This window comes from Cyprinus carpio, chromosome A2 (assembly GCF_018340385.1).
Source record: "Cyprinus carpio isolate SPL01 chromosome A2, ASM1834038v1, whole genome shotgun sequence".
Taxonomy (NCBI): Eukaryota; Metazoa; Chordata; class Actinopteri; order Cypriniformes; family Cyprinidae; genus Cyprinus; species Cyprinus carpio.
In genome coordinates, this window is record NC_056573.1 from 12,009,151 (window position 1) to 12,036,126 (window position 26,976).

At 38.5% G+C, this 26,976-nt stretch overlaps 4 protein-coding genes across 5 annotated transcripts in view; 1 reads left to right on the plus strand and 3 right to left on the minus strand.

Annotated features, from left to right (window-relative positions):
• Positions 1 to 741, minus strand: part of kcnn1a (potassium intermediate/small conductance calcium-activated channel, subfamily N, member 1a) — a 30,997-nt gene extending 30,256 nt beyond the window's left edge. Inside the window, exon 1 of the mRNA XM_042773337.1 lies at positions 303 to 741. The gene's annotated coding sequence lies outside the window, so the exon portion shown is untranslated. The remainder of the gene's footprint in view (positions 1 to 302) is intronic.
• An 8,677-nt stretch (positions 742 to 9,418) lies between these two features.
• insl3 (insulin-like 3 (Leydig cell)) lies at positions 9,419 to 10,085 on the minus strand. Its single transcript, XM_019120442.2, has 2 exons — positions 9,856 to 10,085; positions 9,419 to 9,735 (listed from the first exon to the last, which is right to left on the minus strand). Exons 1-2 carry the CDS (start codon positions 10,040 to 10,042, stop codon positions 9,464 to 9,466), a joined length of 459 nt encoding a protein of 152 aa, XP_018975987.1. The 5' UTR covers positions 10,043 to 10,085; the 3' UTR covers positions 9,419 to 9,463.
• Positions 10,086 to 10,829: 744 nt separating this feature from the next.
• LOC109107153 (potassium voltage-gated channel subfamily V member 2-like) lies at positions 10,830 to 15,932 on the minus strand. Its single transcript, XM_042773341.1, has 2 exons — positions 14,092 to 15,932; positions 10,830 to 12,861 (listed from the first exon to the last, which is right to left on the minus strand). The coding sequence occupies exons 1-2, from the start codon at positions 15,409 to 15,411 to the stop codon at positions 12,562 to 12,564; spliced, it is 1,620 nt and encodes a 539-aa protein (XP_042629275.1). The 5' UTR covers positions 15,412 to 15,932; the 3' UTR covers positions 10,830 to 12,561.
• A 1,006-nt stretch (positions 15,933 to 16,938) lies between these two features.
• LOC122148068 (40S ribosomal protein S28) lies at positions 16,939 to 18,404 on the plus strand. 2 transcript variants are annotated; one of them, XM_042773353.1, is made up of 4 exons: positions 16,939 to 17,050; positions 17,341 to 17,388; positions 17,807 to 17,929; positions 18,281 to 18,404. In XM_042773353.1, exons 1-3 carry the CDS (start codon positions 17,012 to 17,014, stop codon positions 17,927 to 17,929), a joined length of 210 nt encoding a protein of 69 aa, XP_042629287.1. In that variant the 5' UTR covers positions 16,939 to 17,011; the 3' UTR covers positions 18,281 to 18,404. The 2 variants fall into 2 exon arrangements, with proteins under 2 accessions (XP_042629287.1, XP_042629282.1); XM_042773348.1 differs by having other exon boundaries at positions 18,284 to 18,404.
• Positions 18,405 to 26,976: the final 8,572 nt, after the last annotated feature.

Sequence of the window (26,976 nt, forward strand, 5' to 3'; positions counted from 1 at the left end):
ATCAAACAAACACTTAGTAAATGGTGCTTGGATTTATAGAGGGGTGGAGGGTGTCACATATTTTTCATCTTCCCTGACAAAGGTTGCTGTATAAATGAAAGGTCAACATGAAGATAGGTCAGAATAAATCATCACAAAGATATGCTTCAAAGGCCTTGAGAAACCTTCTTTCATCACCTCTGGTCTGCCATTTTAAGGCTAATACTAACAGAGGGAATCACATGAAATACCAAATGTAAGGCAGTGAGCTGTGGCATTAAAACTTAAATGTCCAGTAAGTCACAGAATCTCCACGTTCTTACCTTACACTTTTACACATCTTCATTCGGATCCTTCTGAACGCTCCTGACAATGACATCAGCGCTATAAATAAAATAATATAAAACACACACACACACACATATAAACAGATTTAAAATAAGAAGCGGACGTAGTTTTTCCGAATAAAAAAGGTAGCCCACACAGACAAGTCCTCGTTGTCCTGTGTGGAGATTCTCGGTCTAGTGGTGACGGGCATGCCCTCCAGCGCGTGAATATGCATGCGCCCGATGGCGAGAGAACTCTCCGTGTCTCCCCTTCACTTTCATCTCCAGAAATGGTACGTTTGCCTATCTCAAAACGGAGAACAATGGAAAACACTACCTCCGCAGTTAATTAGGCTATATACGTCGTGACTAATTGAGGGGGAAAAGCAAAAATCCACGCGAACGTGTATTTCACGTGCAGCAAACAGATCACTGGTCGTAACATCCACACTGGACCGTCACGCCGTAGTATTGATCGAGGGTCGTGAGAGGAGGGTTATATGACCTTGTGACGTGTTGTAAATTGATGGGGGGGATCCCTGTTCTATTTTTAGATCTTGGTTGTTGAGAGACTAGCGGGGGTGGATGAACAGGGTGGGGGCTCGGGGGTTCCCGTGCACGCACAAACCGCAGCTAAATTGATCACAGAATGATGCTCATGCAGCATTCGGAATAAAAGGATTCTACATATGGACGCACCATTGATGGAGACACCATTTTGCTGTTTTTTTTATAAGGACTATTGTTGCCTTTACATCCTCGTGGTTTTTAGAAGTGCATGGAGCTAATTATAGGCTATAACAAATATATTTTTGTAGCACGTGGACAAACATGTTTCAGCATGTTTGATTGGCTTTTCACGATGTTTGTATTCAGTCCTGAAATATCATGTTATTTTTATTGTGCTAAAATGATTATTATGTTTCAATTGCCGACACGTTTTTGAGTATCATTAGGAGACATTATAGTTTGAATCTTTGCTGATACATAACATCCTCTATTGATACACTGCTGCTGTTGTGGAGCTTGTATTGTGTGTACTGGTGAATATGCTATGTGCAGTGCAGGAGTGTGTGTGTTGGATGTCTCAGAACGACGGACATTTTGCACTTGTTTGCAGCCTGGGAGTAAAATTTAATCTGGCAGACAACTTTAGTATGAAACATCAGCTTAGTGGCATGTTTTACTGGAAATTGTCAAGTCAAGTACAGGCCCATGGCAATATTATCTCTGCAGTGTAATCTGAGTTATGCTATCAACGATTTTTGAAAGAAAGAATGTCTTTCTTCTCTTAATGAATTTGTAGGTTTTGTTGTGCAAGGAAAAGAATATTACACAACACAACTGTAGCCTACACAGTGGTGCAAGGTGCATCAGAGTTGAGGGTAAAGCATGACTCTTTTTTTAATTATCTTTAAGAGGCATACAAGCAGCCTGTCACTTAAAACAGAATTTAATGGGATTCAATTGTTAATCAACCTCAAGTGACTTTATTACCAAAGAAGGTGCAAATATTTTTTTGGGGAAACAGCAGGGTGCCACGGTCTGATGAGGCTAGAAATAAAAACTGAAGTCAGCCATTAACATTATTGCATCAGAAGATCAGCAGAAGCGAAAGAGAATGAACTGATTGTTCGGATGATTTTATTTGATAACAACGCCATATCTGATTAAAATTCATCTTTCACCTTCCCACAGTTACAATCTCCTTTCACTGAAGACATCCCATGGTAAGGATACAGTGACTTATATTTATGCCTAGCCTTGATTATCTGCAATGCATAGAGAGACAAAGAGAAAGACTTTATGCATGACTTCTACACAGAGTTGGGCAGGTTCTTTTCAGTGTCATGGTTGGTGTTCTTTTCTTGTTGGAATTATATCCTCATTCTCCTTACATAAAGTCTCAGCATCAGTACTTCTCTAATTTTTGGAGTGAAATCTGCTTTCACAAAAGATTATGTGAATGTACTCTGCAGGAATTTATGATGTCCTAATTAAGCCCTCTCCATGACTTTCACAGCTGCACACCTGAAAGGAATGAGAGTCAGTCATCTTAAAATTCAACTCACTGGAATGAAAGGCATTCAAAAACACATCTGATATCATTCAAAGTCTTTTCATGACGATCCTGATTTACTATTGTAGACTTTCCATAATGTACTCTCCCTGAGGTTGTTCTCAACCTTTATGACTTTATAACACAAAATAATATATTTTGAAGTCAACAAGGTCAAAAACAACAAGTTTTTGGGAAGTCATTGGACATTCATTATATAACCTAAAAACTTAAAGGTTTGGAACAACTTGATGGTGTGTAAATTATGATGAAATGATCATTTTTCAGATGAAATATTCCTTTAAAATAAAGCATTTAATGGGTAGATACTTGTAAAACCTGTAAGTAAATAAACAAATAATATTGCAATTACAGGGCCTATAAAAATCAATATGAAATGCAATTTATTTGGTGGGTTCTGCATGGAAGATGAAATCTCTATACAATCTCTATACAATGAATTTATGAATACTTAAAAACATTTGTCTGTTACTTGTTGTACAGGGATTTTTTTTTTTTGTTGCAGAAATCCTGTGATAAACTGCAGCTGCATCAAGCAGCAAGCTGCATTATTTTTCCTTTTATTTTACTTAAAAACATGTATCTCTGGCACCAATTTGAAGAGTCATCAGGTTATAGCTTATGAAATAATATTCAGCACTGTACCGCAGTAACTTACTGCATTAATCTATAACATATGCATGCAAGACAGCATCCAATTAATATTAATGGATTGTGTTCTCTTGATTGCTGAGAGGGACCACACGTGGTGATCAAGTCTCAGTTGTGATGCAGAGCCTATTAAGAGATCTCCTGCGAGGACATCCCTCACAGTGTGCGCACTATATAATTGCAAGTACTTGTCAGGATGTCAGGCAGTGAGCCAGTTTGTGTATACAATCAAAATCAATGTATTTTCTGCATTAAATTGCAGCATCTAAACTGGGCTCTGTACAGTTAATCTAACCATCTTACTTGCTCTCTGAGCAACAACTGAGGGAATGGAATATAACATGGTCACTTGTGAGCAGTGGCGTGCACAGACCTCTAGAGGGGCAGGAGAGAAGTTGCAGGCACAACTGTGGTCCGGGAGCACCTATATCAGACCAAAAGGGCACTTTAGCAATGACACCACTGCTTGTGAGGCATGACTGTTGCAGCGGCCTGCAATGGTGTTGCAGCTCAGCACCACTGCAGTACACCTCCATTGCAGCCTTAATTATGCATGGCAGCTGTAGTGAAAACACCTACTCACTCACAGGGGAAGTGCAGGGGCAGAAAGCAGATAAGAGGACTGTAGAGTGGGAGTGGGTGAAGTCTGTTTGCACTGCCTATGGGATGTAGAACTTGGAAAAACAGAAAGAATATACGCTGATAAGCTTTTTTACATAGAGTTTTCACAATATGTCTTCTTTCTTAAATAAATGACGCTATACAGGGCTTCAGGCCAGCAAATGAGAACAGTAGAACCAGTGCCACCAAAAATCGCAAAATTATAATAATCTCAATATTACTATTGTATTTCATAAATAAGAACAGTTACTTATAATATTGCTAAAATATTTCTCATGGAAATTGTTTTTTGACAGTAAAGCACTGTTTGAGTTGGGGTGCATGTAAATTTACTAACATATTAATAACAGTAAGAGTAATAGTATCTGTACGAATGTAAAACCATAAAAAATGTAAATGTTTTAACACTGCGAGTAGAGACTCTACAGTTTGATTCTTATTTATATTTTACTCTTATTAGAATTCCACGGGTAATACTATGCATGGCCACTACCACTTTAAAAATATATATTTTAAAACCACTTTTAATTATTAATACTATTTTTTTGTATAAATATAACTGCAAAAAACTGCTATAGCTTAATAAAAATTACTGTAAATACCATGACTCCTATAATATCTTTAATTGATGCAATTGCACAGGTAGATTCTATAATCAACTTTAATAGCATGATATATATATATATGGTACAGCAGCGGAGGTATAATAAAATGGTTTGGCAAGGCTGGTTTAGCACAAGAAAAAGTGCTGTAAACTTGCATTCAAGAATTTTCGGCACATTTAGCTCCGAATCACTCACTCCCACAGCTTTGGCGTAACCATGGTAGTTTTACCTGTTTACCTCTGGGTCTGTTTTCAGAAGCACTTTGAAGCTCTGATGAAAAGCTTTTTGTCTTGCTTCTTTTTTGGTCACATCACTTTTTGGCCTATTTGTAATTTCTGTATTTCTATTCTTTTTAAGACTTTTGGCTATGTAAGACATTGTTTATAGACTGGTTAGAATTTTGCACTCTCAGTTTTTGGTTTCCCATATATGGACTGCTGTCTGTGAATGCACAGAATCATTGACAGCGGCTCGAAACCTACTGACTGGCTATTACAACTAATTATACACTAATAACAGAAAAATGTTAACCAATGATGTCAGAAAACAATAATTCACAGCATCTGCTCCCTCTATGTACATCATAAGTCGCTTATCTTCTTTTGTCCTGGACTGTTGAATAAAGTGACAGTAATATACAGATGCCCATAGGAGGAAGATGAAGCAGCTGGTCTGAAAATGTGTATGTGGCCTGAATACACATCTCCTCATCTAAGGTGCCATTAGATGGTTACTGCTTGTGTGTGTGCATATGTGTGGCATTGATCATCTATAAAACTGTAGCATATTTGAATCTTTGTGCCATTTTCAAACATTTTGAGCGTTCAGTCTACATTGCAAAGCTCTACATTGTGTTCACTCTCTGAAAATCCTGAAGGATAACACCAGTACAATAAACTGGCCAATTGTCACTAAATATGCAAATCACATGCAAATACTGTATATAATGCGGTAAGAGCAAAAATTGCCTCAGAATCATCTTCTTTCCTCTGCCATCGTCGAAGATGCACCAGAAGATAGAACAACTTCTTCACCACATCTGATGGCTAACTTCTGTTGACTTTGTGCAGACCCCATTGACCCATTGGACACACACAAGCACTGCATTGCCTGCCTGGGCCTGACCCATGCTGAGGCTGTGTTCTCTGAGTCCGACTTTGTGCACTGCCCTCCCTTTGGCCGAAGCTGACAACTCGGTCCAGGGTGGTCATCCTCTGCCATCGCCCTTTTCCCCAGTCCTTTTTGCTGATGAGAGCGAGACACTGAAGGCCCCCCAGACCTCCAGGAGGAGCTCACCTGGTTCCTCACGCAAGCCGTTAAGGAGCTCAACCTTAACTGGGATGCTCTGGAGGAATCTACCAGGAGTAAGCTCAACTCCTGTTACTTCCAGTCAAGCCGCTGCCACACTGCCTCGAGGAGGATGATTACATTCTTCCCGAATGTCCAGGGGGTGAAGTCGTGGTCTGCAACCTAGTCGGCGCATGTCCACATTTCCAAGCAGGCCATGTTTTCCCATGTGGAAGAGACAGAGACCCACGGTAACATGACCATACACCTTATCGAGGTAATTGTCGCTACGCATCTGTTCCCTTCCTCAGCCACGAATGTTGCAGAACTCAGACTGACTTCTAAGGCTTGCAGATTGACCACCCTCCTCATTGACAAGGCTTACACTTCCGCTGGCGAAGCGGCATTTGCGCTGCCCACGATGGCGTTGCTGCAGGTTTTTCAAGCTAAGCTCCTGCAGTCCCTGGAAAGCTGCGACATGAACAAAGACACAGTGAAAGACTTGTGCACGATGACACAGCACTAATGGCGATAAAGCGCTCTGCTCAAACCATCAGTCATTCCATGGAGTTCATGGTAGCCCTTCACAGGCACATATGGCTGACCCTAGCTGACCTAAAGGACTCCGAACTATAAGGAACTTCTCTGAGGTGCATAAGTGCATGAAGGCGATGAGTCACCTGATGGCCCAGCAAACGTTTCATCTGCCGTTGAGATCACGTTCCTCTTCTGCATCCCGATCTGTTCATCATCATATCGATAGTGACATTGCTGTTGGTTGGGAATTGTCTGTTGTTCTACCCCGTGCTTGGTGTGGTCTTATCCCTTGGTTTGGGCTCATCCAAGGGAATTGATTCCTCGATTCTGAGGCATTGGGAATCGAGAGTCAATTCCAAAGGTTGGAATCGATCCCATCAAGGGGAATCAACTCCTCATTCAGAGCCTTTTTCAGTTCAACAAAGCTTATCTATGATTGCCTCTCAAATGGAAGGCTGCGTCCTACGAAAGCTGCATATCTTGGCTGCTACGTCATCAAACTTTGCTGAAGGCCATTTCAATTTAAAGGATCCTTGAGGAGCCTTCGTTTAGCACCCTCCTTTTGGCCTGTTTTGAAGGACACATCTGATGTATCCTTCATCCAAAATACTTTGCACACATTTAAATTCACTAAAATAAATGGAAAGAAAATTAGTCTGTATCGAGTCATCTGAGTTTGAGGATGTAGCCTTCCATTTGAGAAGCACCCAATAATTTCCCTTTTGCTCGCCAACTGTGATTAAGTCTGATTTGTTTCCACTAAAAGGTTATTTCGGATAGATTGTTTTAAGGAACCAGTTCAAAAAATGATTCAAAGGTTATTTTATGGTCGAACTGGTTTATGTTGTCCGCAAGTTTGAGCACTTCACAACAGATAGGTCATGACGTGATCGAGGATCTTGATTCTATTTCCATCTTAAATAAAATTTTTGACATTTCTATCAGCCACTGATAATTCTGAAAGAAAACGTCATGAGCACAGATCAGTGGCCGAGTGTTCATCTGACTGACAGATAAACCACAAGCTCTTATATCAGTGTTGTTGTTAATGTTCTGGTTATTTTGTTTCAGTGTACAGTTTGTTAATATTGTGCAAAGCATACAGTTAAAGTAAACTTAATCAGCTTAAATGTGCAGATGTATTTTAGACACTTTGTGTCTTGTTCCATTCATGGAATAAACACATGTCCACTGCTGAGCTGTGGGCTATGACTAATTTCATGGGCAATACAGACAAAATTACAATTTAAAAATCAATCAGGGCTATAGAAATGTATCATAATTTTTACAAATAAAGCTTCATATTATGAGAAGGCTATTTTCTAAGACCTTTATATATACTGCAGTGATGGTGAGAGAGGTTCCTTCAATCTAAAAAACAAGAATCGAAAACAACACTGGGGAATTGATTCTTGGAATCGAATCCCATCGATTCCAGAACCGGGAATCGGAATCGTACTCGATTCCAAAAATTTTGAAATCGAACAGCCCTACACTGCATTATAGGCCCTGTCCCAAATCTCACCCTAGACCCTCTCTGTCTTTCTCTGAGTCCACACTTTCATGATGTGATGCCGCTTTGACTGTCAGGTAGAAGTCTGCTGTGGATCTCGTCCCAGTGCAGGCTCAGCAGAAGCATGCGTCGAGGGTGTATAGCGGCTGCAAAGAGGGCACTTGTGAGCACCCTTCTGAAAGCTTTATTTATGGGACACCCTACATTCATGTGGACTTAACGGACACACACAGCGGCCATTGCAAGTCCACAAGACCGCAAATGCACATGAAGTGTGCCATTTGGGACCGGGCTATATACTGCCCACAGGCTTGTCAGTATTTGCATGCAATTTGCATAATTAGCGACAACTGGCCAGTTTATTGTACTGGCATTGTTCTATAAGGTTTCAAGATTTTTGTTTGGAGAAGGGGTGGAGTTCCCTCTGCAAATGCTTCACAGTGTCTCGTTTCCACTCTCAGGGAATCGAGGTTACGACAGAAACCTGAGACTTTTCCTGTTGCCTTATATCAAGCAAATCACTTTGATTTAAATGTGTGAAGATGTGTTCGGAACTGATTTAGTACATTGTAAACAGTAAAATGTTATTTTGATGCATTTTTGTAAAGTTTGATGTAGGAAGCGTGTTTCGTAAGTAATGCTTTTACTACTAGAAGTTGTGTCCTAATGGTTAGATTAACTCCTAACCCTAAGGTTGTGGGTTCGAGTCTTGGGCCGGCAATACCACGACTGAGGTGCCCTTGAGCAAGGCACTGAACCCCCAACTGCTCCCCGGGCGTCGCAGCATAAATGGCTGCCCACTGCTCCGGGTGTGTGTTCACGGTGTGTGTGTGTTCACTGCTGTTTGTGTGCACTTCGGATGGGTTAAATGCAGAGTACGAATTCTGAGTATGGGTCACCATACTTGGCTGTATGTCACGTCACTTTCACTTTTTTTCACTTTTTTTAGTGATACCCCCTCAAAAGGTAAGTTTGTAATATGGAAAGTTGAACTAGCCTACTACATTAGTGATAATACAAATTACAGCAGCACAATTAATTTGTATTTCAGTGAGGAAATAATCAAGATGTTATTTACTTTGTTAAAAAATATGGTGCACTGTTTACAGTTTGAATTCTGTTTATTTTTGTTGTCATCGATTAAATATACAGCCTGCATGTTCACAAAAATGTAACTTTTCAAAGATTATACTGGACATTGTCTTAGACTCTTTGGATTCATTGCACAGAAGCCCCTGTCCGTGTCACCTGTCCTGCTGAAATAACTGACCAGTCAAATACCACCAGTCTATGATTTCTGTATGTATATATATATATATATATATATATATATATATATATATATATATATATATATATATATATATATATATATATATGAGCCATGATATATATCTATAACAAACAGCACTTTTCATTCAATTGCATACATATATCCACACAAGGTCCCATTTGTGCATTAACTAACAATGAGAAATACATGTTACAGTATTTATTCATCTTTGTTAACATTAGTTAATAAAAATGCTACTTCATTTTTAGTTCATGTTAGCTCAGGTCTGTTAAATCATATTACAGTAACAGTTACCACTTTTTGATTACAATAGTTTATCAGTGAATGCTGAAATTAACATGAATTAAGTATATTTTTTTTTTTTTAAGTATTTTTTTTTTTATTTTTTGCTGGTTAATGAAATGAAGCCATGTTACCATAATGACTATGAACAACAGTGGGACACAGTTAAGGTAACTTAGATGCAATGTTTAATGAAGCATCATTTAATGTACCACATGCAGCTTCAGGACCTCTTTAGGGCAGAAGACATCTGAGCTCTATATCCGTCCTAGGAGAGCTTGTGTAAGTTTAGCAGTATTGAATCAGTTCACTCATGGTACATCCTGAAGTACAGCAGACGCCCGCTGGCCCGACATCACGGCGGGTCCTGGAGGACATGCTGAGATCCTGTACAGTGGTAGAGTGTTCCAGATGCTCTGCTGGTGGGCTTATGTGCTGGTGGGGGGCTGGATGCTCTGTCACGCTCTCTGGGGATTCATGCTCCCTCCACTGCTCCTCCTCAGCAGTCAGGGTCCCTTTCTGCGCAACGAGATCTCTGTTGAGCCAGTTTTGTAGATTCCCTGAAAAGGGTCAGATGTTGTATCAACATGAGATGTTTTCATTTATCAACACACAGAATAAAGTTAAAAAAAGGTTAATGAATTGATAACTACATGAATGTCTGAAAAAGGCAAACCTACTATGGAGGTTTGCAAAGTGAAGGTTTGAATCAGGTGAATTCCGTTTGAGTCTCGAGCTTCCACATGATGTGACCACCATCCGAATGAACTCACGACCACAAAGCTTCACTCGTACATCTTGACTCTCAGTCTTGGAAATCTCAAGAAGAATTAAAAAAGCTAAAGATGCAGACCACTTCATGTTCATGGTGTTTCTTGGGGTGATCAAATTGGAATAATATTCAAGTGTCTTCAGGTACAGCAGGCTACCTACCAAAACCAGTTTGGGGGTTTTTATACCCCCCATCAGACTCTTGGCACGCATGGTTCTACAAGCATCTATCTAGCCTTGAATGAAGAAAATCTTGTTCTGATCTTTGAGGCCTTCAAGCTGGAACGTTTTTCAGATAAAACATGTCAGTTGTGATATATTGTAATGCATTTTCAAGGAAAATTGTGATAGCTGGTCACATTTTTCGTATTTGCTTATAATATCTCTTTTATGGGTTTACAGAAATGCGTCAGTGAACGTGAACTTTTAATATTAGGAAAAAATGGATAAGACACTTCCATATTAACCATAGATATCACTAACTCATCTAAACACATTTATTGGTTATGCTCATATTAATATGGACCTTTTATCTGAAGATCAACATTTGTGAGATTTATTCCATCTAAACAGTTCTAATCTAATTTTTGGTCTTTAAATAACTATGATTTGTGAATTTAATTTTGTTTATTTAATGTTTTTAATGTCTATATGTTAATGGAATGTATCTGTGGACAGATTCATTCATTTGGATAGCTAGGATAAAAAATATATTGTTTTTTATTTCATGAATGAGACAGAAGCCCCCTAGTGGAATGTTGTTGCTAGCTTTTTTCTTATTATTTATTTTGATAGTTATTATAATTAATGCAGTTATTATTTAATACATTTTGAATTAGACATTTCATTTCATCTTTAATATTCATAATAAACAACAGGCCAGTGGAATGGAATCATTTATTATTTCCTTTAATAATATCTTGTGATATACAGTACGCATCATCTTTAATCTTTAAATGTTTTAACAGGAAATTCACACTGTGGTCATCTTTCCTCATCTTCTTACTTTTATACATCAAGATCTTTAAAAAGATTATGCAAGACAATGGCTGCAGGGCACTTTCTTGAATTCGTTTTTATTTGATATACTGATGATTTCAATTTTGTGTTCGCTGTTGGTGTGGATTAAGCTCAGGGGGTTAAGCAACAGAGGAGAAACATGTAATAAATAGCAAATAGATAGATTAGTTATTCCAGTATTGTCTGAATTCACTAGATGATCCCATAATTGACCGTTATGCAGCAATTCCTGCATGCTGTCAGTGGCAGAGGATGACCTTTCCTGTACAACAAAGGCCACTAACATGCAACTATCAAGGGCTCTTGTCTTCACAATCCCTTAATTGAAGTTGAACATTTCACTCAAAACATTGGCATCACGGGTCTTCTTGATCCTTAAATCCTATTAGACATTAAGTCAGATCGCTTGACTTCTCACTGACGGTAGCCTACATGCTCACTTAGCACTTAGATTGTTTTCAGAGAAGACAAAAAAATGATGTTTATGGGAAAACTCTGAAAACAATACAAACAAAGCCATTTATACTAAGCCAAAGGAAAGCAGCTCCTCTGAGATGACCATGTAACATGGACTAAATACAGAAAATGTTACTGGTTTCATGTAGTTTCATGGAGCCTAAAGCTTTTTTATTAATGATTATATTGAATTATTTATGTAGCAACATACATACTATAAACTAGTTCTCTCTTATGAGCAAAATTTTCATATCTTTTATTAGTTTTCCAGTATATGCTAGTTGAAAATATGTCATGTGACACAGAGCAAAAGGGATCCATATGTTATCTAAAAGTTTGACGATATGATGATATAATGTATTATAGGAAAAATATAGGATTATACTGGGGGGAAAAATGAAAGGGGATTTTGTTATCGTATGCTCTGACTTACTGCAGAAACAGTCTTCTAAATAAAAATCATTACAAATAATAAAACAGAAAAGGAAACCACCCTTCAGACCTTCCAAAAACAGTCCAAAAGTGTGTTGGGCTAATCTAAAATAAATGTAAATGTAAAATACAACATTCAAATTGGTATTATTATTATTATTATTCCAGTTTTAGCAGTCCTTGAAAGCCATAGCATCAAAATGCACTTGACCTAGAATAGAAACTATATGAAAGCAACACTCCAAATACACCAAAGGTGTCTGAAGGCCACGTAAGTCTCATTTGATCCAAGGAAATCCTTTTTGTTTTAATTGAGGAAGAAACATCTTCAGAATCTCAGGATTCTTGTTTGTATTTATCTGTACAGTGCACTTCCACCACCTTACATGGAGCCAATGATGGAAGAAGTCATTTTCACACAGTTTGTGGTGATGTTGCAATTAATAGTCTGCAGTCTGTGATGTAATACCTTTTTATCTGAATCCATTTGTTGACTGAACTGAACAGATGCTGCTGAAAATCAGCACAAGGTAGTTCGGCAAAGATCCTTAGCGACATGCCATTTGTAAGCCATCTTAAAGCGAACGGCTTAAATTTCTTTAACCTGGCGTACACTCATCTTTTTAATCCCGATTTAATTCAAGGCAGGCTGGGAACCTGAGCTCTCTGTTCAAGGGCAGTGAAGGCAGTTTGGGTGACAAGGACGTTTAGTGATGACACTGGCCAATATGATGTCCATTGTCCTCATCAGATTCTTCAGCTGGGGGCTCAAAGCAGTTCTCTAATTTTCTTTGCAGTCTTTTCTTGAGGTTCAGGCCCTGCTGCACTTTTGTGTTAGTGTCCTCCTGGGCCTTCAGCTTGGCATAATAGTCAGAGAACTTGTTAAACAGGATAGAGATTGGCATTCCATTTAGAATAATACCAAAAGAAATGCACCCGAAGGCCACCACTCGACCAGAGTAAGAAATGGGCACCACATCTCCATATCCCACAGTGGAGATGCTCACCTGTAATAGCATAAAAGAAAGACAATATTAAAACAACATCTATTTAAATGCTGGACAAAATACAAATCAAAGACCAGGAAAGAAGCAAAGGAGAATTATGTTTCCACATCAGTTTATCAGCTAAAAATTTTGCATGCAGGTCAACTTAGTAAGACTTAGTAAACGTCCAGAAAGTTCCAAACTAATCTAACTTTTCCAATCTGCATGGATGCCTCCAATTGATCGGCATTACAAGGTATTATACAAGATTAAACACAGCTGCCAGAGGATAAGGACTAACAATTTAAAGAGGATAGAAGGATACAACAGCCACAGCAAATGATGATAATGATAACAATAAAAAACACTCACACGCAAGTGATGCTATTAATATTTTTTTGTTTGTTTGTTTGTTTGTTTTTTGTGCATAAAAATGGTTTAAGTATGTAAGCTTTGTACAGAACAGAATGAACCGATTTGGCTATTTAAACCACATCCTATACTAATAGGTGTACATTATGAATACATTTGCACAGTATCCTTTGAGAAACAGCACAACAAAAAGCTTCTAAACCCAGCTAAACTGTCTATTGAGTCTAGTGCAATGTTATTTTAATATTATTTAAATACTAGTATTTATTGATATTTTGAAATAGCTTTTCTTTTTATTTTCAGTCTTAGTAATTTTGTTATGTGCTTTTATAACTTTTTAATGTTTTTTTGTATATTTTAAATTAATTTTTTATTTTGATCTTTTTTCATTTTAGTACTTAAACTTATTTGAGTTTGTTGAAAGCCACATTTTCATCTAATATTTAGGTTTTTTTATCAAATATTTATATTTTATTTCACTTTCATTTCAATTACTATTTTTAATTTTTTTCATTAAATATAGTTTTAGTCAACAATAACAACACTTCTGTGTGGAAGACTGACCTGTACAAAACCCAAACCTGATCACCATTGGTCCCCTGTGAGCCCACTCCATCGCCCCACATCTGTGTCTGACCTCACTGATGCTCTTGTCTCTGAACGGAAGCAAATCCCCACAGCCATGTTCTAACACTGAGTTAAAAGCCTTCCCAGATTAGAGGAGGCTGATATAGCAGCAGTCCTAATAATAGCCATGGTTTTAAAACTACATGCTTAGGTATGGCGTTTGGATGTCCGCATAGTTTTGGCCATGTATTTAAATAAATGAATTATACTGCAATTCTGCTAACTGGGATGAATGTTTTGAGACGTACTTACCGCTGCCCACCACCAGGCATCTGGTATACTGCTAAATGGTGTTCCTGCAACATCTTGTTCCACTGAGTGCATTAGGGCGGAGAAGGTGAAGATCCCCATGATAATGAACAGAAACAGGCAGCAGACCTGCTCAAAACACTGGCGAAGAGTGAAGCCAAAGGCCCGCATGCCCGTCGAGTGCCTCGCCAGTTTCAGAATGCGAAAGATTCGCATGAGTTTGACAACTTTTAGCACTTTGCTAACTTTGCTAACTCTCGCCATCGTTTTCAGATCATCTTGGACGCTGAGATCTTCCTGGTCAGCAAAAGCCTCAAATATCAGCTGGATAAAGTAAGGCATGACAGCCACTAAGTCTACAAAATTAAGTGCACTCTTCAGAAAATGCTTGACATTGCAAGTTGTCAGCAAGCGAAGGAAGTACTCAAAGGTGAAGAAGAGAATTGAAGTGATCTCCACACACTCCATGTAGGTTCTTCCATAGATTTTATAATCTTTCAGTTCACTCACAGTATTTAGAGTCATCGCTACAATGGAGATGAGCACAAAGAGGCTGGAGAACACAGCAAAGGCCTTAGCAGCCATCGAGGAGTATGGGTTCTCCATCAGGTCCCATAGCATCTTACGAATGCCACCAAAAAACATTGTTTTGAAACCCTTCTCGTTATGCTGGGGCTCAATTTCCGCCATAAGCTCCCTGTTCACTTTCAGCTGGTCTCTTATCTCGTCTAGTTTCTCCTCGTAGAGAATGCGACAACAGCGAGGAGTGTCTCTCAAGCGCAGTCCCCAAAACTTCATCTCCTCCTCAAAATTGACAGGGCAAAGACTTTCCATTACCCATAATACATTGCTACAATAGAAATGGAAGATGTAGTGGAAGAAAGTAGGATCCCGGTCAAAAAAAAACTCATTAGTGAGCACACAATAGTCATCGCAGAGCGCTGGCTGCTTGGCAGGATCTCTGCACAGGGCTAAGCTGCCTATTCTGGTTTTAGGGTATCTGATAGCCAGGTGCTTGGGAATTGTAAAGACTTTTCCACCTACGTTAACATTGATCACAGTTGAATGACGGTGTGCCATCTTTGCTGCTTCAGTCTCACTGCTTTTCCTCTTTTCTTGATCTATTTTGTCACTTGCCTGAGGTGATGGAGTATCAAGGTTGTCCATCGACGTCCAAGGTTTCACAGAGCTGTCTTGTGAAAAAGGAAAGGCACTCTCTTCTTCCTCTACACTCTGTGAAAAGCTGGCATTAAGTTTGACGCTTGCAAAAAGACTTGAACGTCTCTTTTTCAGCTTTTTCAGATGTCTTCTTGGATTATCCATTATTATGGTTACTTGAGGAATGGGTAAAGAACTGAAAAGAGACTAATTTGTTGTTAGAAATACAATCAGAAAAATTGAAGATTTTACATTCCAAGCGTGCACATCCCACTTCCCTTTAAAATGCGTATTGGTTTGCAGCTTCAAGGAAATTCCCAGACAGATGCGGAAACAATTACTCCACTGCTTCTAGCTTTTTAGAGTTAGCAATATAGCTAAAAAGACAGAAAGAAAAAGCAACTGTATTTGTTTCGGCTCAAGTGAAGATCAAGAGTTGGGATTTGCCCCACCTCACTGATGCCGTAATCCCACTGCTGTTCTTTCTGTCCTCGGCAGAGTTAAAAATACAGTCATGAGGATTAGTGTTGTGATTTAAGGATTGAGCCCTTGAAGGAGGAATGGCAAAGGATAAATAGCAGTTGCAGGGATAATGTAAGTTTATTAAATGCTCACAGCAAATTTCAGGTTTTCTTGCTTTTATGCAACATATGAGTCCAAAATTGTGCTCAGTCTGATAGTTAAACAATTTACCGCAAATTACATGAAAATCCTTTAATCCCATAATTTCCTTATCTTGTTTTGTATTCTTCCCTCTACTTCCATATCCTCTCAGCATGTGCTCTTATGCACATTTTACCATCAATGTGATCAGACAAAACCTAAAATAACATAAACGTAACATATATCTATGGTCAAAGTTATGTAAATAGTTTGCAGAAAAACGTAATATACATAGAGAACTGTTGAACTGCTTTCTCACTTCTGACTAAACTGATGGAAAATTCTTTATCAGTTTCAGTATATTCTAATAAAACAACAATCCTTTTGTGCAACTCAAATATATTAAAATATGTAATGTTTTTTATGTTTGAAGCTATACTACAGACGTTTTGACTTTATTTACTACTTTTCTGTTTACTTAGCATAAAAGATTCAAAGAATATATTAAAAAAGAAAATGGATTTTAAGTGTAAAAATAGAGACGTGTAATATTTTACTTGTTCGTTTTTTAGCATGATGCCACTTATAACCTAAATGTTACATATCCTGCGTTATTATTATATAATATATTTTTTATTGTGTATTTTTAAACTTATGTTTAAAAGCAAAAAAATAAAAATAATTAATTCAAAAAAAAATGTAAAATATAACATAAACGCGACATATATCTATCAATTTCTATGGTCATAGTTATGTGAATAGCTTGCAGAAAAACTTAAAATACGTAGAGAACTGTTGAATTGATTTCTCACTTCTGACTAAACTGATGGAAAATTCTTATGTTAAAAAAAATACTCGGACTGACATAATCAAAGACCACAGTATCTCCAGATGTATTCAGATATGTGATTTGTACGTACAGCTGGTCTTGGATCTGTATAAAAGTTTGCTCTCATGATATCGGAACCGGAAACAGGTTTGTTGTAACTGTAAAACTATGTTTTATTAATAAAAAGTCTTTTTTTAGTCTATTTGCATTTTTTAAAACGATACCAACATATAACGTAAAATAAAATCTCATCAATTGAAAATATGCATTTTATTGTAGGTATATAAAAGCCGTCGAGCCCACGTGACTTCCTTTCCGAACGAAGCTGAAATCATGGATGCCAGCCGCGTGCAGCCCATCAAGCTCGCCAGAGTAAGAAAAAATATATATATATTGAATATTTCCGTTTGATTTATGCAATATAATACGTGTAAGATTAAATATATATTATGTCAAGTCTTATTCGTCTCGTATTACGATCTAATAAGCCTCTCACAGCACACAAAAAAAAAATATAGCGATGTATGCCTGTAGGCCTTAGCATTAGCATATTGCTATCCAGCAGGGTTGATGGCGAACAGCTGCGTTTAATGTTGTTTTCACCTCACCTCACGTTTAACAATGTCTGTTATATTGGTATTAATCGCGTGTTTTTGTTACAGGTTACAAAAGTGCTGGGAAGAACTGGCTCCCAGGGACAGTGCACCCAGGTGAGTTCAGACTGCGCTCCGTGTCATATGAAACATGATCAGGGACTTTTGCCGCGGATTATTTTATTAAGAAAAAAATAGCTTTTTTGTTATGTCCTGGAATTGAATGACGTTGTGTTGTATAAAAAGTTACTTTATAAGAGTGACGATGTATGTTGCAGGAAACAATATACTGGGTTGTATCCACATCTACTGCACATGAGGGAACCCAAATAATTTAGTAAATGTTTATGCTCGGTATGACACGTTATGCGAAAATGGCCGTTTTTCCCCCTCTATTGATGGACATTTCTAGATAATGCATATTGTAGTTGAACACCAAAAATGGTTTGTTGCTGTCAAATTTTGTATGCAGTTGCATTCATTTTAAAGTATTAGTTGAATTTTTTTTAAGTCTTAACATGTTGTACTTCCATAGGTGCGCGTTGAGTTTATGGATGACAGCAACAGATCCATCATCAGGAACGTGAAAGGCCCAGTTAGAGAAGGAGATGTCCTGACACTTCTGGAGTCTGAAAGAGAGGCCAGGAGGCTTCGCTAGGTCAGTAAACATCATTCACTGCTGTAAATATACTGATCACCTAAGATTCTCCTGTCATGATGCTTAAAAATTCTACAACAGGTTTTAAGTGAATGAAAAAAGTCTTATGTATAAGAAGCTAATTTTAATACTCAGTGAATCTGACTGAAAGTGTCTAAATATTTAAACTCATCTCTCCAAGTGTTCAGATTATTTTAAATGACTGTCTGTTGTGTGCTAGATTACTCTGTGTTCCCCACATCAGATGTAAATGAAGGCAATATTAGTCATAATAAAATGAAACGGTGACTTTTCCAGTCAGTATTGTGGATGTGCTTGACGTAATTTAAAACCTTTTTCTCTTTCTCCCAGCAGTGCACATGTGAAGACGTGCAGTGGCCAAACCAATACTTGTGGAGAGCGTCAACATCAGCTCTACAGTTGGCAGTAAAATGTCATTTGTGCGCAGTTTGAAATAAAGTGTCTTTGTGAATAAGTTGGTCTCCTCCTTTGTTTCTAATGAAGAATGTTTAGTTACCTTGAGTTGTACAGTTACTGTGAAGAACTAATAGCACATTTTCCTAGTTTAATGTGAGATTCAGTCAGATCCAAGGTAAGATCTAAATTTTGTGCTTACATGCGTGTATATATACACACACACATATATATATATATATATATATATATATATATATATATATATATATATATATATATATATATATATATATATATATAGAGAGAGAGAGCGTTCAAACAATGTGTCTGAATACCAACTACATTTCAGATGTATTGGGCTTTAAACCAACCCTAAAATTCAACATTCAAATAATCTGGAGATAACTGTAAATTGTTGGTTTGCTGGGAAAGCTTGTATAGTAGAAGGGTAGGTGTTTCTTGGTTTTAAGTCATGATTCATTTTTAAAAGTCCTATTTTAATTTTAATTGCTATGTGATGTAGTTATGGTCATAGGTGTAAAATTGCTTAAAAGGCAGTTGCACTCAAGTGAGGACATGATGCTCATTGTCCCCAAGAAATATGAGCTGTAAGTAAAGAATTTTTACTCACATCCATGGTAAAATAATAGCATGGTGTGTTTGCGTGTAGCTCTATGTTTTGGAAGGTCGAGGTTTCTGTGGATACATACTGAAGTGTTCATTGTATGTCCATTAGAGGGCGCTATTGTACGCAAGTATGGCCTGTCACAGATTTGTCAGCCGTCGGTGTAGAAACCAGTCTATGGTAGAAACGAGCTGTCAAACTCTGATCCTGATATAAGCACTGAACACATTTGCAGATGTTCCGGTCAGAGCCTCATGGTTTATACAGTTTTGTCCACCCCCTGGTGTCTTATAAAATTAAACTTGTGTGTGACTCTCTGGAGCATCTGTGCTTGCTGTCTTCAACTTTTATCTTGAATGCTGCAACGTATTTTAATATAAATCCCAACAGCTCATGTCCTCATGTAGTTAATTTGTGCAATAGATTAGTTTTCATTTCAAATGTATCAGCTTGGGTCAAAATCCTTGTTAGTATTCAAATGAATTAGTAAATAGAACTTGTGCTTCGTATTGGGTTTATCCATGGCATGTACAAACTAATGGTGAATCAAATACAAGGCTTTGCTAATATTTTTAGGATAGACCGAAATACTAATCAATTTCATCCTAATTTGGAGATTTAAAAATACACTTTAAGGATCATTTTTACCCCTTGCAGTGTTTGCTAAATGCTGATTTTATATTTAACATACTGTATAAAAATGAGGCCTGTTCAGTTGTTACTCTTACAAAATCATAAACAATTTAAAAGAACGTTCATCTCATCATCTAATACAAATTAAGCTTGTGAAGCTATCTTTTGGAAACACTGAAATATCTCAATGTTCAATAAAAGATTATGTTTTGAGGGTTTTTGAAAACTATGAATCGTAGTCTTAATAAAACAAAGTCAAATCACCCTTACTTTGCAAAACTAGGTTATTGCCCAATGACTATTGCTCTAAAGGAGGAAAGTCATGCCACTTGAACAAAAGACATCAAAGTTTGCATTACACTTCCTCCAACATCTGAAAAGAGGAACTGTGGGAAAATGGAGAGAAATTATTTCTTGTAAATCTACATATTGACTGTGATCTAACATGAAGATGTCTTCACAGCAGATATGTGCATGGCATAACACGTTTACCCAGAGACAAATCCCCCCCAACCCCATCTTGATGTCCCTGAAGTCTCATCTTTCTCTCAGGGTAAGAAAACAGGGGTGACTGTCGGACAAACTCACCAGAGTTTCTGATCATGGTGCACAATAAAGAAATACAGGAGAAAGGGAACTGATATTGAATTTTGAAATATGTGCTTTTATCATCTTGACAGAATAAGACCAAATGTTTTGCAGTATGTTATTTGTGATATATACGTGATATATTTTTTTCCCAATTATTTAAGTTTTAATTCCTTTTTTTTAATTCCTAACTGTGCTTCTTTTAAATGATCGTACAGTGCAAATGTAATGTGAGAATCAACCCTGACCTGTTACATCATATACACATAACCTTTGTTCAGTGTAAGCAGGGCAGCTGTTCCTCCACATCTGTTAAATAACACTGTGCCACTGGAGCATTGAGTTTCAGTTGGGTCAGTGAGCAGAGATGTTTGACCCTTCTCTGTTTCCTTTGTGCTGACAAGGTGCACATTTTAACGGTGCAGTACTACAGGAAAACACAGTGATTTACTGCTGCCGGCTCTGTGACTGACCCTTGTTTATGATGTTATTTTTGAGTAGCCCCAAGGGCAGTTTTAATCATTTTCACAGAGCACAGAGGTTACTGCAGAACAAGCTAACTTTGACCTTGGCAAAAGTGTATAAAATCAGTGTACAAAAAAACATGTAACATTTATTAAAAAAAAAAAAAAAAAAAAAACTGTCCATAAAAATATTAAACAGCACAACTATTTTCAAAATGTATAATAATAAGAAATGATTTCTGAAGGATCGTGGGACACTGAAGACTGGAGTAATGGCTGCCGAAAAGGAATAAATTACATTTTAAAACATATTAAAACAGTTATTCTAAATATTTTTATAATATTTAACAATATTTCTGTTATTTTACTTTGCAACAATTGTTCAAAATATTACAGTTTTTATTGTATTTTGCAGCCTTGTTGAGCATAAGAGATTTATTCAAAAACATTAAAAAAAAAATTTACTAACCCCAAACTTTTGAACAGTAGTGTACGTTAACATCTTACCTCATCAAAATATTTGGAAATAGTTGATCATATTATTCTATTGTTTTCAGTATAACAAGGAACCAAATCTTTAGTTGCAGTTCTTGTTTTGTCTCAAGACGACAGCAGTATGTTTTTCACCAAGCTAAGCCAATAGAAGTGAAACAAGGCAAGGTTCAAGGGCACTTCTGATGTTATGGAGAGCATGCTAAGGTTGAGAACTATGAATCACAAACAAGTCTGATTAGACAATACATGGCCTTACAAAAAAGAAGAAAAAATGTAATCTGCAATGCTGGTCTTATCTGTGGAAAAGTCTGTTATCTAGACTTTACTGTTATCGCTTTAGATTACTGAGAGTTTACAACTTTAGAACAACTCTACCCTATGCATTAAAAATAAGATTGTGTGATAATGTAATAAAGCAATAAGCCCCAAGAAGCCATGGTTTACAGTAAATTTGTAACAGCTAAGGGACGTTGTTAAAACCGCATTGCTTCATGGGGCTTATTGCTTTTATAAAACATAAAATAAAACAAAGCAAATAAAATGTAATGATATTAATAAAAAATATTATTCTTCCACCAAACAATGTAGTTCCTCAGAAACAGCTGTGGTTGCAACAAAGTGGCTGCCAAGCAACACAGAAACAGAAACAAAGGCACAGTGTAAAACATGCTTTAAGACTTGGGTGTTTATTTTTATAGATCAACTTTGCCTATTTTTATAAATCAACATTTATATTGTTTAAGAATGGAACAAATATGAATGTTTTTTTTTTTAGATCAATATTTGTCTAATTTTATAAAACAACATTTATATTGTGCAACTGATGTAGAATGAATCAAATATGTTTGAACGAATGTTAAACGATTTGAGTGTTTATTAACATTTATCTGGATATCGCCATTAATTTGGGGAAGTCGTGGCCTAGTGGTTAGAGTTTGACTCCTAACCCTAAGGTTGTGGGTTCGAGTCTTGGGCCGGTAATACCACGACTGAGGTGCCCTTGAGTAAGGCACAGAACCCCCAACTGCTCCCCGGGCGCCACAGCATAAATGGCTACCCACTGTGTGTGTGTTCACTGCTGTGTGTGTGCACTTTGGATGGGTTAAATGCACGAATTCTGAGTATGGGTCACCACACTTGGCTGTGTCACGTCACTTTCACTAACTGTCCAATTGCTGAAGAATGGATCAAATATGTTTGCACTCCTCTTTGCTGAAAGAGGGGTTTTCAGTTCTGTACAGGTGCGTTTTATTTGCACTGTGCCAGAGGCAATGATGTTGCTCCAGCATACCAGTGAGATTGCAGGGACGATACACATTTATGCCCCATAACTGACATGATTTCTCTCGTGTCTAGGCTGGCATAAGAGAGTTTTGTTCAGAGACCCTGATCTTGGTGTTGATGCTGATCTCTGATGATTGCCAGATGTTCTTCAGTTGGAGAAAAGCTGTTCTTGCTTTACTGATTCATATTTTCATGTCCGCATCTGCCAAGGTAGGGGAAACTACCACTTCCTCTAGCACCTCCTTTCCCAGTGTTATGGGTGTTTTACTGGCTGTGTTGATCTTTAACACCTTCCTCTTCTCTCTATTGATGTTGAGGCCCAAGCTTGCTGAAATATCCGCAACAATGTTTGTCTGGTTGTTGGATGTCAGAGAGAAGGGCCAGGTCATGAGAATTATTATTTTTTTTTTTTCAAAAAATAGAAAAATACTGTACATCAAAAAAGTAACTTTCAACCTCAAATTCAGTATTTTGTTAAAAACTTCTGCTGAGGTGAAATGATCATGCTCCACATGCAGAGAGAGAATTCGACTGAGCATGTGCAGATTAATTAGTTTCATCACTCTAGCTTGTTTCTGATTGGAGGAATTGAGAGTGTTACATTTGCCCACGGTCTCCCCTACACTGTAACAAAAAATATATTGATTGCAACTGTTGACAGAAAGGTGATCATAATATGCAGCAAAATAAAAATGTAAACTATCTAAAGTTACATTTTTAAGTTACCATTAATCCTTTGTGTAGTTTGTCTGCTTTGTATGGAGATAAAAGCCTGGTGGATTTGGTGGCAACAATGACAGGTATTTCTCCAGTGAAGCGACATGACACAGCCTAATCCCCGTCTTTGTGTCTTTCACTGGCATCTTTGTGGGTTTTTGTGCATTCATTGAAAGACAGTGTCGCAAACTTCTGGCCATTATCGTCCCGGCATATGATAAATGATTCAGGCTTCAGTTGGCTGTTACCATCTTTAGCTCTGCATCCCATATGCAGCTGCACATCAGACCAGACTTTATTGACAAGACCCTTATGTGTATTTGGATTTAGTACTGGAAGGTGCTTGATGTTCTGAAAGTCTGCCTCTGTTAACGCAGGACGGTGGGATGTTTGGTCACATCCTTCTCTGCAAAGTTTTTTCAGTACTCCAACGAAAACATTGTTGCTAATGACAAACTCAGGATCTTTTAAAGGACACTAGGACCGGATGATTGGTGGATCATTAATGTACCGGCTAATTGTTGCCAAGCAACAAACAGCAACAATAACACTCAGTGGCGCAGTGATACTTATGTAATGCGGTCAGCGGTGTGTTTTTAGGTATTTTACAACAACTTCGAACACAGTTCAACCAATCAGAATCAAGGACCAGAACTAACCGTTTTATAATAATAATTAAGTGTTGCTGTTATTCAGTTATTTATCAGTGTCTGCACATGTATAATGGAATGCCATATATCTCTGTATGTCAATCACATGCTATTTAGTTATTTGACACATAAGCTTTCTTGCACTTGGTCTTTGTTTTGTTTTTAAGAACCGGTTACTAGACATCAAAAGGAACTGGACTGGACTGGACTGTTTCCAGAAGGACTGGAAACAAAAACTACAGTATTTCAATAACTGGCTGTCACATTAGACAACGCAGACAGAATGAACTCATGCATGAATCAGTTGTCACCCTTGACCTAATCGTTTTCTTTTCACTTTGGAGTTTCTTGAAAATGGCATCAATGTGTCAGGACCTATGCCAAGAATAATGACTCGAGATTCAGTTGCAAGTGCACAAAAGTTTATTAAATGAAGAACGATGGGCAACAACAGAATAAACAGGAAAGCTGTGGTGCAGAAGATATCCTCAGCAGCGCAGGGACTACAGTGGGCAACTGAATGAATTCCAAGACAAAAGACAAAAAACAAAGGACAGGGGCCTCATTTGGGCCTCTCAGTTTGACTGTTGCTCTGGGGATGGAACCCAGAAGAAAGACTAACATTCGCTCCCAGCAATCGACAAAATACCTTCCAGAATTTGGAAACAAATTGGGGTCCTCTGTCAGCCACTACATCCATTGGGAGGTCATGAATGCGAAAGACATGGTCAGTGACAGTAACCGCTGTCTCCCTAGCAGAAGGAAGTTTAGGCAGGGGAATAAAATGGGCCGCCTTCGAGAACCGGTCCACCATGGTAAAAAAAACACTGTGTTGCCCTGGGAGGGTGGGAGGGCATGTCAATCTCATGCTATTTAGTTCGTCAGGGTCTAGAAGTGACAGACAGTGGCTAAAGGAGGCCTGCTGGGGGCTGATTGGATTCTTGCGGACAGCACAAACTGGACAGGCCAAAACAAATCTACGAACATCACGAGCCATAGACTGCCACCAGAATCATTGTTTAACCAGAAAAATATTACGATTCAATCCTGGATGACAAGTGATCTTGGAACAGTGACCCCAGCGGATGACGTTGGACCTTTTTGGGACCCGGGTGGTACGAGATCGAAAAATTAAAACGACCGAAAAAGAAAAAAAAAAAAGCACCCACCGAACTTGGAGAGCCCGAACGGCATAACCAAATATTCAAAATGCCTCCTGGGGCTACTGAAGGTGGTCTTCCACTCATCCCCCTCCCTGATGCGGACCAAATAATAAGTGTTAAAGAAGGAAGTGAAACCACTGCAACCCCTTGAAGGCTGAAGACATCAAAGGATAAGGATACGTATTCTTTGCCGTGATGTTATTCAACCCTCAATAGTCAATGCAAGGTCGGAGAGAACCATCCTTCTTAGCCACGAAGAAGAATCACACCCCAGCAGGGGAAGAGGAAGGGTGGTTGATCTTGGCTGCAAGAGAATCAGAAATATATTTCTCCATGGCCTCCCTTTCTGGAGCCAAAAGCGAATATAACCTACCTTTAGACGCAGACGTATCTGGCAATAAGTCTATAGCTCAGTCATAAGGACGATGCGGAGGAAGAGAAGCTGCTAGAGACTTACTGAACACTTCATTCAGGTCTAGGTACTCCTCGGTCACATTAGGCAGGTTCACAGGTTCCTCCTGTAACACAGAACATGAAACGGAAGAACAAGCAAACAACAAACAAGATGCATGACAAAAATTGCTCCAAGAGCAAACAGTGTTCTCTTGCCAATTAAAGTGAGGGTTATGACGGGAAAGCCGTTTTGACTTCTGAGTGCATGAACAGATATGGGATGAGGAATCTTAACCACAGGAATGTTAAGCTGTAAAGCAAAAGAGGTGTTGATGAAATAACCCTACACTCCTGAGTCCAATAAAGGCTGGCAGGTGTGGAAAATGTTGGCCCATTGTAGTCTAACCAGAAGGAGAGTAGCTGAAGAGAATTTTTCAAGAGATACACCACCCGTCAATAACCTCTGGTCTATTGACGGGCTTGGGCTTTTACCGAGCAATAGGTAACAAAATGGCCAGCCACTCCACAATACAGACACAGTCCATTGCTTCTCAGATGATCCCTCTCCTCCCTGGTCAGTCGGGTTCTGCCCACCTGCATGAGTTCTGAATCGAGAGCGGGGTGCGCTGATCATGGCATTGCAGACGATTATCCACACGAATCGCCAGCTCGATCAAACAATCCAGACTAGTGGGTAAATCCAAGGCGAAAATTCCCTTTGGATACGGTCAGCCAAACCATGCAGGAATTTATCCCACTGTGCCTCCTCGTTCCATTTGCTTTCCGCTGCCAGAGTGAGTCAAATCAATAGAGTAGTCAGTAACCGAGTGGTTGCCTTGTTGTAAATCCGCCAACTCCTGGGTCGCCTCCTGACCCGAGACCACTTGACCAAACACTTTCTTTTATTCTTTCGGCAAATGACTGGAACGAGGAGCAGCAAGGATGTTGATTGTCCCACACTGCTGTCCCCTACAGCACATCCAGATAACAGAGTAATCATCAACGCCACCTTAGATTGCTCCATATGAAAACAACGTGGATTGAAGTGTGAAAAAGAAAGGGCATTTTGTCACAAAAGCTCTACATAACTCTGGCTCACTGGAATAAGGAACTGGTGGTGGTAGATGAGGCTCGCCATGATGATCCACTCACTCAGATGGAAGGGGAACAGACGGTGGTGCTGGCATAGTGGGTGCTCCGGCTGTATCTGTCCTGAGCTGCAGGAGCTGGGCAGTAACCTCAGACACCTGCGCTACCAAGGCTTGCACCGCATGACCCGTTGCCATGATCTGTTCCTCCTGTTGATCCACATGAGCTTTGTTGCTGGTAAGGAATTCTCTCCATTTAAAGCAACATGCTGAATCCATCCTGGTCGGATCGTTATGTCAGGACCTATGTCAGGAATAATCTCTTGAGATTCAGTTGCAAGTGCACAAAAGTTTAATAAATGAAGACGATGGGCAACAGCAGAATAAACAGGAAAGTTGTGGTGCAGAAAATATCCTCAGCAGCACAGGGACTATAATGGGTAGCTGAATGAATTCTTAGACAAAAGTCCAATGAAAACGTGATCCAGAAATGATAGGCAGTATAATCCACAAATGCAGGTAAATCCACA

Coding starts and splice junctions, on each gene's coding strand:
- insl3 (XM_019120442.2), bottom strand. CDS start 10,042: ATGAACATGAAGTGGTCTGCATCTTTAGCTTTTTTAATTCTTCTTGAG. Junction 9,736..9,855: donor TCACTTTGCAAACCTCCATA/GTAGGTTTGCCT, acceptor GACCCTTTTCAG/GGAATCTACAAAACTGGCTC.
- LOC109107153 (XM_042773341.1), bottom strand. CDS start 15,411: ATGGATAATCCAAGAAGACATCTGAAAAAGCTGAAAAAGAGACGTTCA. Junction 12,862..14,091: donor ATGCCTGGTGGTGGGCAGCG/GTAAGTACGTCT, acceptor ATGCTATTACAG/GTGAGCATCTCCACTGTGGG.
- LOC122148068 (XM_042773353.1), top strand. CDS start 17,012: ATGGATGCCAGCCGCGTGCAGCCCATCAAGCTCGCCAGA. Junction 17,051..17,340: donor AGCCCATCAAGCTCGCCAGA/GTAAGAAAAAAT, acceptor TTTTTGTTACAG/GTTACAAAAGTGCTGGGAAG. Junction 17,389..17,806: donor CCCAGGGACAGTGCACCCAG/GTGAGTTCAGAC, acceptor GTACTTCCATAG/GTGCGCGTTGAGTTTATGGA.